Raw genomic sequence first — 18416 nt, forward strand, 5'->3', positions numbered from 1 at the left:
GGTCCGCGGGCACCCTAAAATGGGCTCTGGGGTCTATCAGAGCCAGGTCTGGACTCAGCTGAGAGGGTGCAGGGGATCTTGCTAGCGCTTGACTTTTAGGTAAGAAGGAAGCTAAAGAGAGACAAACATGTACTGCATTTTGGAATGTGTGTGTGTTTGTGTGTGTGTGTGTGTCTGTGTCTGTGTGTGTCTCTGTGTGTTGGGAGAGCCAGAGACACTGAGGCTTGAACCCCAGAACCTCATAAATGCGAGGGCGGGGCTTGCGGGCTGAGTTCCATCTTCCATCCAACCATCTAAAAGCACAGTTTTTTTTTTCCTTATAATTTTTGTTTTGTTTTTGTGTGGGTGTCACACCTGACGATGCTCAGGGTTCACTCCTAGCACTGCTCAGGAATCATGGGATACTGAGGCTCGAACCCAGGTCATCTGAGTGCAGAACAAGCTCCCTACCTGCTCTACTATCTCTCCGGCCCCTCCTTATGATTTTCATTTTGTTATTTCACTTTTTGGTTCACCCTACTATGAGTAGGGCTGAAGCTATAGCAAAGCAGGTAGGGCATTTGCCTTGCACGCAGCCAACCTGGGTTCGATTCCTCTGCCCCTCTTGGAGAGCCTGGCAAGCTACCGAGAGTATCCCACCCACACAGCAAAGCCTGGCAAGCTACGTGACGTATTCAATATGCCAAAAACAGTAACAACAAATCTCACAATGGAGACGTTACTGGTGCCTGCGGGAGCAAAACAGTGCCTCCTATGAATAGTGATTTCTCACAGATGTGATTCAACACCACACCCATCCAGTCTGTCTTTCCCAGTTTCTTTTTTCTGTTTCTGCCCTTCATAGAGAAGGGAGGTGGGAGAGCTGAGGGCCAGGAGAGAGCTTAGGTCCAGGCTAAGCACGGCCTCAGGAGAGGTCACTGCCAACTTTGTTTGCAGGCCAGTGATGGGGCACATGTTCCTTCAGCACTTCACTGCCTGTTGGTGACTGAGGGAGGGGCCCACACTTTCTCTTTCACAGTGGTGTGAGGCATTGCCGTTAGCACAGGCAGAGAACCTGGATGGGGTCTGTGGGAGAAGAAGCAGCACCCGAAATCCCATCAGAGAGACCGTGGGGTTGCTTTTTTTTTTTTTTTTTTTTGGGTGATACCTGGCAATGCATAGGAGTTACTCCTGGCTCTGCACTCGGGAATTACTCCTGCCGGTGCTCGGGGGACCACATGGGATGCTGAGAATCGAACCCCGGTTGGCACGTGCAAGGCAAATGCCCTACCCGCTGTGCTATTGCTCCAGCCCCCATAGGGCTGCTCTTATGTCAGGGTCCTTTGTGAAATATGTCCCAAGAAACGTGTGACTGGGCTGGAGCGCTAGTAAAAAGGTCAAGGTGTCTGCCTGCCATGTGTCTGAGGCTGTGACCTTGGTTTGAATCCCAGCACCAACCGCCTATGGGCCTCGAGCACTGCCAGACATGGTCCTGAGCACAACCAGGAATGACCCCTGAGCACTGCAGAGTGTGATCCCTCACACGCACAAAAAGAACAGAACAGGGGTCTGGAGCGATAGTACAGTGGGGAGGGCGTTTGCCTTGCATGTGGCCGACCCAGGTTCAGTTCCCAGCATCCCATATGGTCCCCTGAGCACTGCCAGGAGTCATTCTTGAGTGCAAAGCCAGGAGTAACCCCTGTGCATCACCGGGTGTGACCCAAAAAGTAAAAAAAAAAAAAAAAAAAAAAAAAAGAACAGAACAGAAAATGTGTTAGTGACAGGTCCTGGCGCTTGCCAGTGAGGTCTTATTCATGGAGCTCAGAGCGCATTATCCCTTACTCAAGAGTTTTATCACTATTTCTTATTACATGTAGGATAAACCAGTAGAATTTACCACTTATTACGTTCCCTGCTCTCCAGCCTGTTGATAGCTCCCTTGTGCCTTTGCTGCCTTATGGGAAACTTGAGAGGAGGTTGCCCTAAATTCTCCCAGCCCACCCAAGGTTTGACTTTGGAGTCCAGCCAATGGGAGAGCAAACAGGGGAAGTGGGGAGACGGTGATCATCTGCTGTGTGGTTGTTTATATTTCACACTAAAAAAGGAAATCGTGGGACCCTGTACCTCCAGTTATCCCTGTAGAAGATGGACCACAGAGCCCTGTGCAGGTTAGAGTATCACCCGGACCATGATTATGTGTTATGTTAATCTTACTTTATTTAGCTGGGGGAGGCCTCCTGAGCTCAGGGGGCCTGGGGACCACTCCTGGTGACTCCCGACCAACCAGGCTGCTGCTTCTGCCTGAGGTCTGATGACAAGGCGCTGCTTGGACTGTTGGGGATGACCTAGCACTAATTTATTCTACCCCTGTGGAGTCTCTCAGGCCCTTGGCACATAATACTCATGAATCGGGTCCCAGGTCCCTTTTGCTCTCCAGGATGTTGCTGGCACAGCTGCCTCGGCAGGATGGGGCCTTGGTCTGGATTTTCCCCACATCCTGTTGTCCTCCAGGATGAGTACGTGCTATACTATTACTCCAACCTCTACGTGCCCGTGGGCCGCTTCCAGCATCGAGCACAGCTGGTGGGGAGTGTCTCAGATGGGGATGGCTCGCTCCTACTCCAGAATGTGCAAGAGGACGACCAGGGGAACTTCACCTGTGAGATCCGCGTGACCAGGGAGAGCCAGGTGTGGAAGAAGACTGTGCAGCTGTGGGTCCTACCTGCCGAGCCCAGAGGTAAGGGCGTGCTGGCCGGGGGACCGGGCAGGAAGGGAGCTGATGTGGTTAAGCCAAGGCCTGGGATCTAACACAGAGCAATTCCTCACGCGGTGCTTTCAGTGAAAAGTGATGAGAAACTTTCATTTAAAAAAAAAATTTCTTTTAATAGAATCATTGTGGCCGAGCTGGATTCGATTCCTCCACCCCTCTCGGAGAGCTCAGCAAGCTACCGAGAGTATCTCACCCGCACGGCAAAGCCTGGCAAGCTACCTGTGACATATTCAATATATGCCAAACACAGTAACAAGTCTCACGATGGAGATGTTACTGGGCCCACTCAAGCAAATCTATGAACAACGGGAGGACAGTACTACAGTGCAGAATCATTGTGACATAGACCCTCACAAAGCTGTTCATGATTAGGTTTCAGTCAATGATGAGAAACTTTCATCCCCATGAAAACTGGGAGAAGGAAGCCCAGTTCTCTTCATTGTCCATTCTTTACTTTATCTGAGGCTGTCAGATTAAGTGGCTTGCCTGCCTCAGTTCACATTTGATTAATCTAGGACTGCCAGCACCTTTTACAATGAAGTTCACAGCCTCTCTCTCTCTCTCCCTCTTCTTCTCTTTCTCTCACACTCCCTTCTCTCCTCCCCCTCCCCTCCCCCTCCCCTCCCCCTCTCCTCCCCTCCCCCCTCCCCTCCGCTCCCCTCCGCCCTCCCCTCCTTTCCTGTCTCCTCTCCTCTGCTCTCCTCTGCTCTCCTCTCCTCTCCTCTCCTCTTCTCTCCTCTCCTCTCCTCTCTCCTCTCTCTCTCCTTCCTCACTCTCTCTCTCTCTTTCATTCCCAAGCAGTGCCTTGGAATCCTGGGGCTCCACTGGCAATTTTTTTTTCCACTGGCAATTTTTGGCCCATCAGTTCAACCTGAGGCCTAGAAAATGCCATGCTGCTTGGGCCCTGCAGTTCCAGAGTCATCAGGCTGTGCCAGTGGTGCTGGTACCTTTCAGGGCACACGCGTCAGTGCTTGGGAGACCGAGACACATACCAGTGTCAGAAATTGAACCTGGGTCAGACTCATATGCCCTAACTGCTGACTATCTCCTGGTCCCAGTCCACAGTCTCTTGTGGATAATTCCCATGATTTATCCACATGGATGCTGCAGTCTTTTGTTGTTGTTGTTGTTTGTTTTTGCTTTTTGGGTCACACCTGGCATTGCACAGGGTTTACTCCTAGCTCATGCACTCAGAAATTATTCCTGGCGCTATTTGGGGAACCATATGGGATGCTGGGAATTGAACTTGGGTCAGCCGCGTGCAAGGCAAATGCCCTATCTGCTATGCTATTGCTCCAGCCCCTGGATGTGGCAGTCTTTTCGGCCTGTGATATGGGTTCTGGGGGCAAAAAGCATGATGAGCAAACCCCTTTAGCTCCTGTGCACCTCACTGTTTTCTTTGAAACCAGAAAGTGTGACTTCAAGCTGAAAACAGACCAACAGTTCCAATCGTCTGCTTGAGCTCGACTCAGACACAGAGAGCCGCCCCACTGGGTGGAGGCTGGCTGGTCCCACATGAAATTTCCCCGTTTACAGTCACTGCTAATTTTTTCAGCCAAGTTTACCTTTTGATTTCATCGTTCTTCTATGATTCATCTGACCCAACTCCCTTTCTTCATTGTTCCTACTTCAAATGCCATGGACTCTTCTTACAAACAAACCCATGTTGGTGCTGGCATCCTTTCACTTCCACTTCCGGCCCAGCTGGAGGGTGAGGCGAGTGCTCAGACCTGGGTCTGAGGGCTGGCTCCCTCCCTGGCCTTCTCTGAAATATGGGAAGCTAATGGAGCTTATCTCAGAATGAGTATCAACTCGCCGACATGTTGTGTGCCAGGAACTGGGTACGGCCCGGAACCTCAAAATGACTCAGATTGTTTGGGTATCATTACTGTGGGTGATGTGTTGCTGGATTTAGAGGAAGTTTCTTTCCCTACTGATATTTTGAGGAGTGAATTTTTTTTTCTTTTTGGGTCACACCCAGCGATACACACAGGTTCCTCCTGGTTCTGCACTCAGGAATTACTCCTGACAGTGCTCGGGGGACCATATACGATGCTGGGGATTGAACCCGGGTCAGCCGCGTGCAAGGCAAACACCCTACCCGCTGTGCTATCACTCCAGTCCTGAGGAGTGAATTTTTATCACTGTAACGATTATTCCTGCTGAGTGAGTTTATAGTTAATCACACACACACACACACACACGTGCATGTGTGCGCATAGGTCTTTTTTTTTTTTTTTTTAGGTGGGGTATACACCTAAGCTCGGGGCTTACTCCTGACTCTGCATTCAGGAATCACTCCTGATGGGATTGAGGGGACCATCTGGGGTGTTGGGATCCAACCTGGGCTGGCTGCGTATGAGGCAAGCGCCTTTCGCCCTCTGTTATTATCACTCCAGCCCCATCATGTTGTCTTTGCCTTTATTCCCATAGTGCTCCTCTCCTGGAAGCAACGTGCATGTTCTCCCAGGGAAACAATGTGGATGGAAAAGCTGACTTGTGCCCTTCGCTAGATCTTGCAGAGCTCTCACTGGCTCTCTTCTGTCAGGCTCTGTCTGCCAGAGAGCCAGGCTTGCGGCATCGTCAGTGCCATCCTTTCTGTCGCTTCTTACTTGACTTTGTGACTATGTCAAGCTTTAGCGCTGAGTCACACCATCTTCCTAATTGCTTCTCTCTGCAAAGCACCTCGGCAGACAGCAGGTTATTTCGAGCACGTGAGACTGATGTTGGGTCAGCTGCCAGGAGAGACAAGCAGTGAGAAGAGCTGAGGGGTCAGAAAGCCAGAAGATGAGGCGGGGCAGGGGACACGAGTGGAGAGGTGGGGGCTGGGATGGAGATAGCAGGAAAGCAGGAAGAGTGCTGCTTACTGTTTGGCCTGGTCAGCGCTGAGTCCTGTGACCTGCACTCCAGCCAAGGCTCCGTCTTCAGCCAATCCTGAGACACTATAGTAGGAATAAAGGAGACTGGAGCCAAGGGCCCCGTGATTCAGTTTCAGCCAGGAAGGCTCGTGGGTTATAAAGAATGAGAGGGGCTGGAACCATAGCACAGCGGATAGGGCCAACCCGGGTTTGATTTCCGGGTTGGCCATATGGTTTCCCGAGCACCGCCAGGAGTAATTCCTGAGTGCATGAGCCAAGAGTAACCCCTGTGATTCGCTGGTATGACCCAAAAAGCCAAAAAAAAAAAAAAAAGAATGAGAGTGAAATGGCTTTCCACTTCCTGTTGTGCAGATGTGGTTGTCTGAGTTGGTGAACTGAAAATGGGGGCTTCGATAGTTTCTGTGCTTCACCAGGCCCTTGAGTTGGAATGGGGGCTCATTCTGGGCCTGACAAAGGAGAGGGGAACTCAAGGGGAACTACAAAGTGTTTATTACAGAGAGTGGACGGGGCAGGGCCCCTCAGCTGTGTTTTATGTGGAAGGCAAGCTCACCCGCAACAAGGAAACCACGTGCATGGCGTTTCTGTCCCCTGGGACCCCGGATCATCATGTATGGTGACTGGATTCCACCCCGAGTGTCTGTGCTTAAATATGGGGTTCTGTTGTGAGCATTCTGAATGGTCCCGCCAAAGCAGTAGGTCCTCTGGCTGTCTTCTTTTTTTTTGGGGGGGGGTCACATCCAGCAATGCTCAGGAGTTACTCCTGGCTTTGCACTCAGGAATTACTCCTGGCGGTGCTCAGGGGACCATATGGGATGCTGGGAATCGAACCCGGGTCGGCCGCATGCAAGGCAAACGCCCTACCCGCTGTGCTATCATGCCAGCCCCCCTGGCTGTCTTCTTAAGTGTTGTAGGAGACCTGAGTGAAGTGGGGAGTGAGAGAGGTAGTAGCCTCTAGAGAGTGTGGCAGTGCCCCACCCACCTAGGCCTCCTGGGGCTAGTGCTGGGGGGAGGCACTTAGGTCTGGGAAGGTCTGCAGTGAGCACTGCACGGTGCACATGCTTGTGTCTCCCGCCTCCCAAGGCTTGTGTCTCCCGCCTCCCAAGGCTATTTGGGCCGTACCAGAGTCCACTTGGTCTTCATGGTATGGGAACTGGTCCCCAGCACAGGAAGCCAAGGCCTCACGCTGGAGCGAGGGATTGCTCCTGCAGAAAAGGGAAAATCAGTCCTTGCTTCCACCTGGTAGAGGGTGAGTTTGGGGGGAGAGAGAGGAGAAAGAGGAGAGCGGAGAGAGAGAGAGAGAGAGAGAGAGAGAGAGAGAGAGAGAGAGAGCTGTTTTTCTTTTATGTAGGAGTACTGCTATTTATTCAGCCACTGATTAGCTAGTTGGATTGGGCATGAACTCCACCTTACTTTCTTTTTTCATTTTTTATAATTTTATTTATTGAATCACCGTGAGAGCAGTTACAAAGCTTTTGGGTCTAAGTCTCGGTCATACAACGAAACACCCTTGCCTTCACCAGTGCCCATTCTCCACGACCAAAAACCCCAGTATACCCCCATCCCACACAATCCTCCTACCTGTGGGGCAGATGATTTCCACATTACTCTCTCTCTACTTTGATCACATTCAATATTTTGACACCAGACCCACCATTATCATTTGGGATTTTACCCCAACACTCAGATCTGCTGAAAAGGCAACAGTCGACAATTTGTTTTCTATTGCTGGTTAAGAATAACATGTGATATCGCATGGCTGCAATAGTGACCACGCGATTTTGAAATTCTGAAATTTTAACACTTAAATCTGGAGGGATTTCTGCCAAAATCTGCTGGCTTCCGAGATTTGTTCCTGAGTGAGAGAGAGCTGGTTTAAGAGGCTATTATGCTGCTTGCTTTTGCAAATTGTTGGTATTTTTCTCAAACTCTGCTACTTGGGGCTTTCTCTATAACAAGAGTGCTGCTAGGGGAAGGGCTGGGAACCTTGGGGTTCCTCTTTCCCACCCTATCACTGCTGTGTGTCCCTTCTGGTACTTGTCCCAACACGAGAGCAGTCTTGCCTTCTCTGGGCTCCAGCTGCCCGTTTCTCCACCTCTGGTTTTCTTGGCCTTCGTGCTTAGGGGCTGGCACTGAAGTAGCTTTCTTAATCCACTTGCTGTTGTTTTTCCCTCTGCGAGAAGCTCCTGGCCAGGCCCCTTCCCTCCCTCCCTGCCTCTTTCATTCCCTGGGTGTGACTGGCTTTGTTCTTTTCTCACCAGAGCTCACGGTGCAGGTGGGGGGCTCGACCCAGATGGGGTGCGCCTTCCAGAGTACAGAGAAGAGCTCGGTAGCTAAGGTGAAGTGGAGTTTCTCATCGGAAGAGCAGGCCCAGGTAAGGGAAGCCTCTGGGTTGGCTTGTCATGGTGTAGGCCTTGAGCCTGCGAGGGTGGGGTCTTCTCTGAGTTTGGCCACCTCGCTAGGCTACTTCAGTCTACAGGTGGAAAAGATAACCCTAGTGAGGCCCATGGTGATAAGAAAGAAGAAAAAGGAGGAGGAGGAGGTGGAGGAGGAGGATTATCTCATGGGAATGTTAAAGCAGGAAATAGCAGTTAGTTCATTAAACCAGACCTTGGCTTGGACCCAGGATGTAGGGGCCAAGGTGTGCTGTGGGGCCTTTGCAGGTCGCTCTTTGTTAATAAACATTAAGGTTTCTAGGGGATTTCTCAGCTCTCCTTTCCGATATGTTGATTCTGGGTCATCTCTATAGAGAAGTCACGCACCACTCGATCCCTCTGTGTCTGGCCATGGTCCCAGGGTCACCTCTGGGAGCTTGTTGTGAACTTAAATGTCATGCCCTGAGTCACAGTAGAAAGTCGGATGCCAGTTGACATTTCAAGTTGTATCTTTGTGAGGTGAGGGGGGCAGGTGTTTACATTCATATTGGTGTCTGTCGGACCATTTCCTGTACTTAAAAAGTCTTAAAAAAGACAACAGTAATTACAAGCCTTTTGTGTTCCGGGGTATATGTAGCACATCTTTGTTTTTTTAAATTGAATCACCGTGAGATACAGTTACAAAACTTTCATGTTCAAGTTTCAATCATACAATGATAGAACACCCATCCCTCCTCCAATATACATTTCCCATCACCAATGTCCCCAGTATCCCTCCCCTCCCCTATTCCATCACCAATGTCCCCAGTATCCCTCCCCCTTCCCCTGCCTCCATGGCAGACATGATTCCCCATAATCTCTCTCTACTTTTGGGCACTATGGTTTGCAATACAGATACTGAGAGGCCATCATGTTTGGTCTTTTATCTACTTTCAGCACACATCTCCCATCCTGAGCTATCCCTCCAGCCATCATTGACTTAGTGATCCCTTCTTTCTCCCAGCAGTAACACATCTTTTGATTTAGTTCTCTTGGTTTGGGGACACATCTGACAGTGCTCAGGGCTCACACCTGGCTCTGTGCTCAGGGACATTCCTGGTGAAACTCTGAGGATCAAACTGGGGCCACCTGTGTGCAAGGCAAGTGGGGACATGGAAGTAAAGGGACAGTGGGGTGGAGCAGAGGGGACGGTGGGGATGTGGCTGCCCTTGTGTGTCCTTGGTCAGCTGGGAGCTGCTGAGAGTGAGGGAGGTGTGGCTCTCCATCCAGTGCAAGTGACTGGCCAGCCTGAAGATTCTGGTTTTGGGGAAAAAAAGTCCACCAACTTCAGGTTTGACCTGTGCCAAGTATCCGTTGGAAATCCAACTGGCAGTGTCCCGCAAAGCATAGATGGACTTTTACTGGAGAAGTCACAGAGAGAGAGTCCCTGGGGCAGGAGAGATATGCCAGGGTTAAGGATGCACATAACTGACCCCAGTTCAGTCCCCAGCACCCGATTTTATCCTCTGAGCCCCACAAGAAGTGATTCCTATTTTTCAAAGAAATAGACAAAACACTCCTGAAATTCATATGGAACAATAAACCCCCACGAAGAGCTAAAACAATCCTTGGGAAAAAGAAGATGGGTGGCATCACCCTCCCCAACTTCAAACTATACTACAAAGCAGTAGTAATTAAGACAGCATGGTACTGGGCTAGAAACAGGCCTGCAGACCAATGGAACAGAGTTGAATATTCTGTCACAGACCCCCAAATATAGGACTACTAACTCTTTGACAAAGGAGCAAGAAATGTGAAGTGGAACAAGGAAAGTCTCTTCAACAAGTGGTGCTGGGAAAACTGGATAGCTACCTGCAAAAAAATGAACTCTGACCTCTGTCTAATGCCATTCTCAAAAGTCAGATAAAAGTGGATTAAAGACCTCAATATCAGACATGAATCCATAAGGTACACAGAGGAAAATGTAGGCAGAACTCTCCACAACATTGAAGCTAAAAACATCTTTAAGGATGAAACAGCACTGACCATGCAAGTGGAAGCAAACATAAACAAATGGGACTACATCAAACTAAGAAGCTTCTGCACTTCAAAAGAAACAGTGACCAAAATACAGAAAGAGCCCACAGAATGGGAAAGAATATTTACCCAATACCCATCTGATAAGGGATTAATATCCAAGATATACAAGACACTAGTAGAATTGTACAAGAAAAAAACCTCCAACCCCATCAAAAATGGGGAGAAGAAATGAACAGAAGTTTCCTCAAAAAAAGAAATATAAATGGCTAAAAGGCACATGAAAAAATGCTCCACATAGCTAGCCATCAGGGAGATGCAAATCAAAACAACAATGAGATATCATCTCACACCACAAAGACTGGCACACATTCATTTCATTTCATTTTCATTTCATCATCCTGTTATTCGTCGATTGCCTCGAGCAGGCCCCAGTAACGTCTCTTTCATCCTAGCCCTGAGATTATATTCAAGGCTATTTAGGAGAATGAGACCCATCATTGTTACTGGTATTTGGCATATTTGGTACGCCACGGGGAGTTTGCCAGACTCTGCCCTGTAGACAGGCTACATTCGATAGCCTGCAAGTTTGTCCAAAGTAGGAATAAGACAATAAGATGTCATAAAAAAAAAAAAGTTCTGTTAAGATGTCGCGCGGCCGCAAATGCGGCCGCGCAGTTCCGAGATCTGGATTTTATAGTCTCTGAGTCTTGGCCACTGATGGGATTACACGGCGCCAGGGGGCCAGGTGGTGGGTGTGACCCCCGCCTACTGAAATTTGGAGGATCTGGGTGGAAGATGCTCGACTCCAATTCGAGTAGGCTTGGAGGTCTCGGCCCCGGAACCCGCGTGGCTTTGTCCCTCTGCCAGTACCTTCATGTGTGCAGAGAGTGGTCTCAGCATGGTGGTGGCTGGTCCTGGAGGTCTTCGGCTGCCGAAGGCACACATTCAAAAGAACAAAAGCAACCAGTGCTGGTGTGGATGTGGGGAAAAAGGGACACTCTTTCACTGTTGGTGGGAATGCCCACTAGTCCAGCCTTTCTGGAAAACAATATGAACAGTCCTTCAAAGACTAGAAATTGAGCTTCCATATGACCCTGCAATACCACTTCTGGGAATATATCCTGAGGATGCAAAAAAGCACAGTAGAAATGACATCTGTACCTATATGTTCATAGCAGCACTGTTCACAAGAGCCAAAATCTGGAAACAACCCAAGCGCCCTAGAACAGGTGACTGGTTAAAGAAACTTTAGTACATCTACACAATGGAATACTCTGCACCTGTGAGGAGAGATGAAGTCATGAACTTTGCTTATAAATGGATAGACATGGAGAATATCATGCGAAGTGAAATGAGTCAGAAAGAGAGGGACAGACATAGAAGGACTGCACTCACTTGTGAAGTATAAAACAGCATAACATGAGGCTGACACCTAAGGATAGTAGATACACGGGACAGATAGATTGCTCCATAGCTAGAAGCCTGCCTTATGAGCAAAGGGGAGAAGGCAGCTGGAATAGAGAAGGAATCACTAAGTCAATGATGGATGGAGGGATAGCTCAGGATGGGAGATGTGTGCAGAAAGTAGATAAAGGACCAAACATGATGGCCTCTCAGGGTCTGTATTGCAAACCATAATGCCCCAAAGTAGAGAGAGATTATGGGGAATCATGTCTGCCATGGAGGCAGGGGAAGGGTGGGAAAGGGGGGTATACCAGGGATATTGTTGGTGGGGAATATGCACTTGTAGAGAGATGGGTGTTTGATCATTGTGTGATTGTAACCCAAACATGAAAGCTCGTAACTATCTCATGGTGATTCAATAAAATTTTAAAAAAATAAAAGAAGTGATCCCTAAGCTCTGCTGGGTGTGGTCCAGACCAAAATGGCAGTCCCTTGTCGTCACTCCTAGCCCACCTACCAGCTGGAACATGCTGGCAGCCTATCCACTAGGTCTGACATCCCCAGCTGGTCCCTTTGCTGCCCATATGGGGCAGCAGAGTGCCAAGACCCCCCCCCCCCCACCCTCCAGGCCCAAGCCCCACTCACATTTTGCCCTTCCCTTCCAGGAGGAGGTGGTGCTCCCCAGCACCCCTGGGAGACAGCCCCAGAACTGGGGTCGCTTCCAGAACCGCGTGAGCCTGGCGGGGACCACGTCCCACCCTGAGGGCACCATCACACTGCACGGGGTGAGGGAGTCTGATGGAGGAAGCTACACGTGCAGTGTGCACCTGGGTGGCCAGGTGCTGAAGAAGACCAGCGTACTGCGCGTGGCCAAGCCGGGACCCAGGAGTAGGTGATGGTGGTCTGGGTGGGCCTGAGGCTCGGGTGTCAGCTGGAGGAGGCGCCCCCCTCATTGCCCTCCCCCGCAAGAGGTGCCCAGGCCCCCTAGTTCTGCCTCTGCTGGCAGCTATTGGGAAAAGGAGCAAATGTGTTTTAGGGGGTTTTACATTTTAATTATTATTATTTTTTGGCTTTGGGCCACACCTGGGGCCCTAAAAGATGCTCAGGAGCTGCTCCTGGTCGGTGTTGGGGTGTCACTCCTGGGGGCGCAGGGGAACCTCATGTTGGAACCCAGCGCCCCAGCCTGTAGACATGCATCAGCCCACAGAACTGTCTCCCACCCATGTTTTGCTTTTTTGGGGGGACCACGCTTTAGGTTGCACTTGGGTCTCTCCCGGCGGTTCTGGGAGAGCGTGGGGGGCAGCTGCCTGTGAGACCCCAGTCTTCCTCCTGGCCTCATCTCTGTCCTGCAGAGAGGATGCTCGGGGCGGGAAGTGGCTGAGTTCAGGCCACGTGACTGCTTTCAGGAGTGACGTTGTTGGTGCCACTGGAAGGGAAATAGAGTCTGAGCCATAGAGACCCCCAAAGAAGCTGAGAAAACAGGAGATCCCGGAGCCCAGAGGAGGGAATTTCTGACAAGAGGGTCCGAGCTCTGCCTAAGCGCACGTCTAAGCACCTGACTCAGAGTTTGGTCAGTAGGGACTTGAGTCAAACCGTCAGCAGCGAATGAGTGGCCTGTGGGCCGGGGTGTGTGGCTCAGGGTGTGGGAATGGAGTGCCCCTGTGTCCTCCACTTAGCACCCATGGAGCAGCTTCCTGTGATGGCAGAATGTCCCAGCTGGAGTAGGCCGGGCACACTCACACTCTCAGTGAGCCTCCAGCCACCCCGCCCCTTTCTCTGCGCCCCGCCTCCCCGGGGATACCCTATGTCTGGGTTCTTCTAAAGTGCTCAGGGCTGCCCTTCTTCAGACTTGTTCTCGCCTCCCCCATCCAACTCTCCCCTCCTCCCCTCAGCCCTGCCCTTGCTCACGGGGTGGGTTCTGTGGCTTCCTTTCCCTTGAAATCACTTTGTGGGGAATCCACACCCCCACAATCTGCTTTGCGAGGCCAACACACGGTTCCTGGTAGGTTCAGCCTTGTGTTCCCTTCACCTCCTTTTCCTTCTGACAGGTGTGCACCCCCTGCCTCCTCTGTCCCTCTCTTCCTAACGCCTCATGTCCTGGTGTGGGGGTCGCCCCCACCACGCCCTGTCCCCCATTCACACTGTTCTCCAAGCAGTATAAGCCAGGACAATCTTTCTTTCTTTTTTCCTTTTTTTGGGGGGCAGGGAGGTCACACCTGGAGATGCACAGGGATTACTCCTGGTTCTGCACTCAGAAATTACTCCTGGCGGTGCTCGGGGGAATCATATGGGATGCTGGGAATCGAACCCGGGTCGACCGCATGCAAGGCAAGTGCCCTACCCGATGTGCTATCGCTCCAGCCCTCCAGGATACTCTTTCCTGCACTCATTTCTATGCATCACATCATTGTTTGTACCCCGGAGAAGCCAGCAGGGCCCAAGTCTTACACAGAGAATTCCATGTCAGGGGCCTAAGTAACAGCACAGCCGGGAGAAGCATTTGCCTTGCATGTAGCTGAACTAAGTTCGGTCTCCGGCATCCCACATGATCCCCCGAGCACCACCAGGAGTGATTCCTGAGTGCAGAGCCAGGAGTAACCCCTGAGCATTGTTGGCTGTGCTCCCCTCCTCCCACCACCCCCAAAAGACTTCCATGTGCAGACCTACCCCCGCCTGTAAATTTGTCCCCACCCAGGAATGCCGCCCAGCACCCAGGGACGATGCTGGAGATGAGGAGCTGAGTTTGAGTCTCCCTTTCCTGTGACCCCACTCACACCGGGCTCCCCTGTCCCTTCTCTCTGCTCCTTCCCAGCCTTCCCTTCCCTGCCATCAGCTGCTCCCCAGCCAGTTTCTCCACAGTCCCGGGCACCCCCAGACCCCACACTTTCTGCAGTGCAGATTCCAACAGTCCCTTCCTCAGAGTTTCTCCATGGCAGAGAAAAAGCCAGAGACCCAGTGGGGGTCCCCAAGATCCTCCTGGTGTGTCCCCATTATCTCTCCTGCCTAATGACCCACCACACCCACATGGGCGACCTTTGTGCCAGGCGGCCTGGAGAGCTCCGTCCTCCTGGTGGGCATCCAGGCTGTACCTGTCCCAGTCCCGGGGGGGGGGGCTCCCCACTACTCCCTCCCCACAAACTCCACGTTTCCCCAAGACTCAGCTGCAATCCTTGGGGGTCAGTTCTCAGCTCTGTCCCCCTCTTCTTCGTGTCCCCCTGCACTCCCTCCAGACTCTGGCCTCGGCACCCAGGCCTCTGGTATAGCTCCTGCCTGCAGGTGGGCCATTGCTCTGCGCCTGGGGTACCCAGGATGTAGCTAAGTGCTTGAGGACACGAGTGAGGGAACCGCAGTGGGGAGGGAGGTGCCCCTGATTGCACTTGGCACTGCCTCTGGACCTGAGTCACTTCCCCAGAGAAAGGTCCTGAGCCTCCACCTTCCCACATGCCCAGGCTCTGTGCTGTTTGGCAAAGAGCCTCTAAAGAGAGAATCATGGGGCTGGAGGGACACTTGGGCTGAGTGCATGCCAACATGCCATGCATGCAGGACGCTGGGTTTGGTCCCAGGCACTGCAGGGACCCTGAGCACAGAGCTGGGAGTAGCTGTCGAGCACTGGCACGTGTGCCCCCCCCAAAGCAAAACAAAGGTAGGATTGTCTATGCAAAAGGAAGTGCTCCTGGAGGTGGGAGGGTGCCTCTGCCTTCTCCCCCCCCACCTTAATTACATCTTAGGGGGGCGGCAAGGGCTCTTACCTCGTCCCACCCAGTGCAGATGGTGGGCCCAGCGTTTCAGCATGCAGTGTCTTCTGGTCCTTTGCCCCACTGCCCACCTTCCCGCTGCCCCCGTTTCCGGGATGCCGAGGCTCTCTCTGCTTCTCCCCTCTCCTAAGCACTGGTGACCCTCGTCACGCAGAGGCCCGAGGCCCTGGGCGGAAACCACCTGGTGATGCTGGTGGGGATCATCTGCGCCACCGTCCTCCTGCTCCCTGTGCTCCTCCTGCTTGTGGCGAAACGATGCCAATACCGGGACCACAGGTAACAGGGCTGACCTGGTGGGGACCTGCCGACAGCCCCTCACCCCAGTGGGGGGGCCCTCACACCATTTTCCTGGAGGGGGGTCTCTCTCGAGGTCATCTGCACCCACCCTCGCAGCCCCAACGTTTTATTTCCTGATCTCCCAGGGGGTCCCAGCGCACCCCCATCCTCACTGCTGCTTTTCAAACATTGCCAGCTTTAGGGGAACAGGGCTCCCTGGGGGACATTCCTGGCCACATCCGGCCAAGCTGTACCGGGTGGATGGTTCCTTGTTTCAGTCTGCCTGGGCTTTGTGGTGCCAGAGGCTGTCCTGGAAATTCTCTGAGGTCCCCAGTCTATAATTGGCAGCTTTTGGGGTCCCCACAATACCAGGATTGGAGTCGGGGCTTTGTGGGGGTTTGGTACATGTTCCAGCCCTTTGAACTCTCTCCCTAGCCCCACATCACGAGCTACATTTCCGATGGTGGTTTAGGAACAGAAGTAAGAGTGGGGTTGGAGTGATAGCACAGCGGGTAGGGTGTGTGCCTTGCACGCAGCTGACCTGGGTTCGATTCCCAGCATCCCCTAAGGTCCCCCAAGCACAGCCAGAAGTGATTCCTGAGTGCAAACCCCTGTGCATCCCCGGGTATGACCCAAAAAGCAACAACAGCAAAAAAGAGTGTAAATCGAAAATGAGAAGTATCCTGAGAGAAATGCGTGACTTTTGGCTTACCTGCTCTAGAGACTTCTATTTGTCGAAGGTCAGCCTCTGAGGTGGCTTTAGCCAATATATTGATCCTGCTGCGCCCAACCAGTGGCTCACACTCAGATGTGGTTTAGTGAACAGGAGGCAGCTCCAGTCACAAGAGGGTATTTTTGTTCGGGGGCCACACCCAGCAGTGCACGGGGGCTACCCCTGGCTGGGTACTATGGGGTTGCTTCCAGCTCTGCACAGGGGACCGTGAAGTGCTGGGGATGGAACCCAGATCTCCTGCGTGCAGAGCCGGAGCCCCCGCCCTCTGAGCCCTGGCTGCACCCTGAGAAGGTCTTTCTGAAGGTTGCCCCAGGGCTGGTCATTTCTTGCCGGAGACTGGATCACAGCAGCTGCTTTTCGTGTTTGCTGCCCCAGTCTTTTATTTTCGACCCAAGGGATGGAACCTGGGCCAGCCACATGCAAGGCAAAAGCCCTACCCGCTTTGCTATCGCTCCGGCCCAACAGCCCCAGTCTTGAGACCCTGAGTGAGCTGCCCCTACAGACCAACGCTCTGGGGGTGACCCTGTGTCCCAGAAAGGGCTCCCGTGGGCACTGAGTCAGGATGACTTTCTCCCCTCCTTCCCCCCATGGAACATGGACACAGTTCCCTCTCCTGGTCAGCTGACTTGCATTTGAACCTCAGTGGGCATCTCAGAGCGTCTTTGCTTTGAATATACTATTAATAATTCTGGAGTACAAGTGAGATTCCCCCTCCTCCCCCGCCAAACACACACCCAGGTTCTATTTCCATTCCCTTCCTTCCTCTCGGCCTCAGTTTCCCTCAAAATGAAGGCCAACGTGTGCCTGTCTCTAGTTTATTGCACGACCACTTCTGATGGCCTGGCTGAGACTGTGTATAAACACAGACCCCGTGTTTGTTTGTTTGCTTTTGGACCACACCTGGCAATACGCAGGGGTTTCTCCCTGCTCTGCACTCAGGAATCACTCCTGGTAGTGCTCAGGGGCCATGTGGGATGCCGGGATGGGATCAAACCCAGGTGGCCCACATGCAAGGCAAATGCCCTACCCGCTGTACTATCTCTTCAGCCCAACCGTGGTCCTTTGGAAAAACAGGTGGCATAAGATGCTTGCTGGGACTTCTGTCCCAACTTGCATTATTTTACAGTGAGAACAGACACGGTGATAATCAGAAGGTACAGGGCTTCTGTTTTTCCATAAAAAATGGATGGTTTCTCTCCTAACCTCAGTACATTGATGCCAATGCTGCAGCTCACAATGATTAAAGCACATCGAGTGTGAGCCACAGGTGGTACACCCTGGAGTCAACATGTTAATTCTGAATATATATTTTCAGCTCTTCCATAGATCAAAATGAAATAAAAATGAAAAAAAGAAAAAAATCAGACTGTATGCACGGCACATTCAGGAGACTGGTGGTGAGGGAACTGAGCCAGGGCCAGCAGAAGGTGTTTAGGGATGGTTCAGGAGAGGCCTCTTCCTGGGAGAGCCCTGGCGCACGTGAACCAACTGCTGCTGCTGCCCCCTGCTGGTGCAAGCAGTACCTGGTCCCCGCACTGATGGTCCCTCTCTTCAGCTATACAGGGTCGGGGTGGAAATCGAGACATTGGAGGTATCTTTTCAGCCCAAATAACCCTGCTGTGTCTAGCACACACTGGCCGGAGGAGTCTAGAAAGAAGAGATTCCCAGGCGTTTTCTCAGTGAGGTGCCCTGGAGGTCCCCCACCCACCACCAGTTTTCCTTGTTTTTGGGCCACACTCGGTGATGTTCAGGGGTTACTCCTGGCTTTGCGCTCAGAAATAACTCCTGGTGGTGCTCAGGGGACAATATGGGATGCCGGGATCCAACTCGGGTTGGCCGTGTGTGTGCAAGGCAAGTGCCCTCCCCGCTTGTGCTATCGTTCCAGCCCCAAGATCCCCTTTGATGGATGATACAGTGACATCGGGTTAATGCCACGTATTTTTCATCTCTTGCAGTATAGCAGCTTCTACTAAAAGCCTGGAGAACACGAAGAAAGCTCTCGCAGAGGTGAGGGAAGGTGCTTGCCCTTTGGGGAGCCAGTATGTGTGTGTGGGTAGAGGGAGGGTGGCCCATTCATCTTCAGTGACCCCCAACCCGTATCTGACTCATCATTCAGACTCAGCACAGAAGTGGAGGGCTGGCCTGGGGAAGTCTCCTTCCTGGGTTGGGAGCCCCGTAGGCAGGAAGCTCATCCTAGAAGCCCACTTGAGGGTGTGAGGTCAGGATGTC

At 52.0% G+C, this 18416-nt stretch overlaps 1 protein-coding gene across 1 annotated transcript in view; it reads left to right on the forward strand.

Annotated features, from left to right (window-relative positions):
- JAML (junction adhesion molecule like) overlaps positions 1 to 18416 on the forward strand; it is a 35360-nt gene that overhangs the window by 11595 nt on the left and 5349 nt on the right. Inside the window, exons 4-8 of the mRNA XM_056107652.1 lie at positions 2491 to 2716; positions 7887 to 7999; positions 12089 to 12311; positions 15310 to 15454; positions 18143 to 18194. Coding sequence (XP_055963627.1) covers positions 2491 to 2716; positions 7887 to 7999; positions 12089 to 12311; positions 15310 to 15454; positions 18143 to 18194 — 759 coding nt within the window. The remainder of the gene's footprint in view (positions 1 to 2490; positions 2717 to 7886; positions 8000 to 12088; positions 12312 to 15309; positions 15455 to 18142; positions 18195 to 18416) is intronic.

The sequence above is a fragment of the Sorex fumeus genome, unplaced genomic scaffold (assembly GCF_029834395.1).
Source record: "Sorex fumeus unplaced genomic scaffold, SorFum_2.1 ptg000169l, whole genome shotgun sequence".
Classification (NCBI taxonomy): Eukaryota; Metazoa; Chordata; class Mammalia; order Eulipotyphla; family Soricidae; genus Sorex; species Sorex fumeus.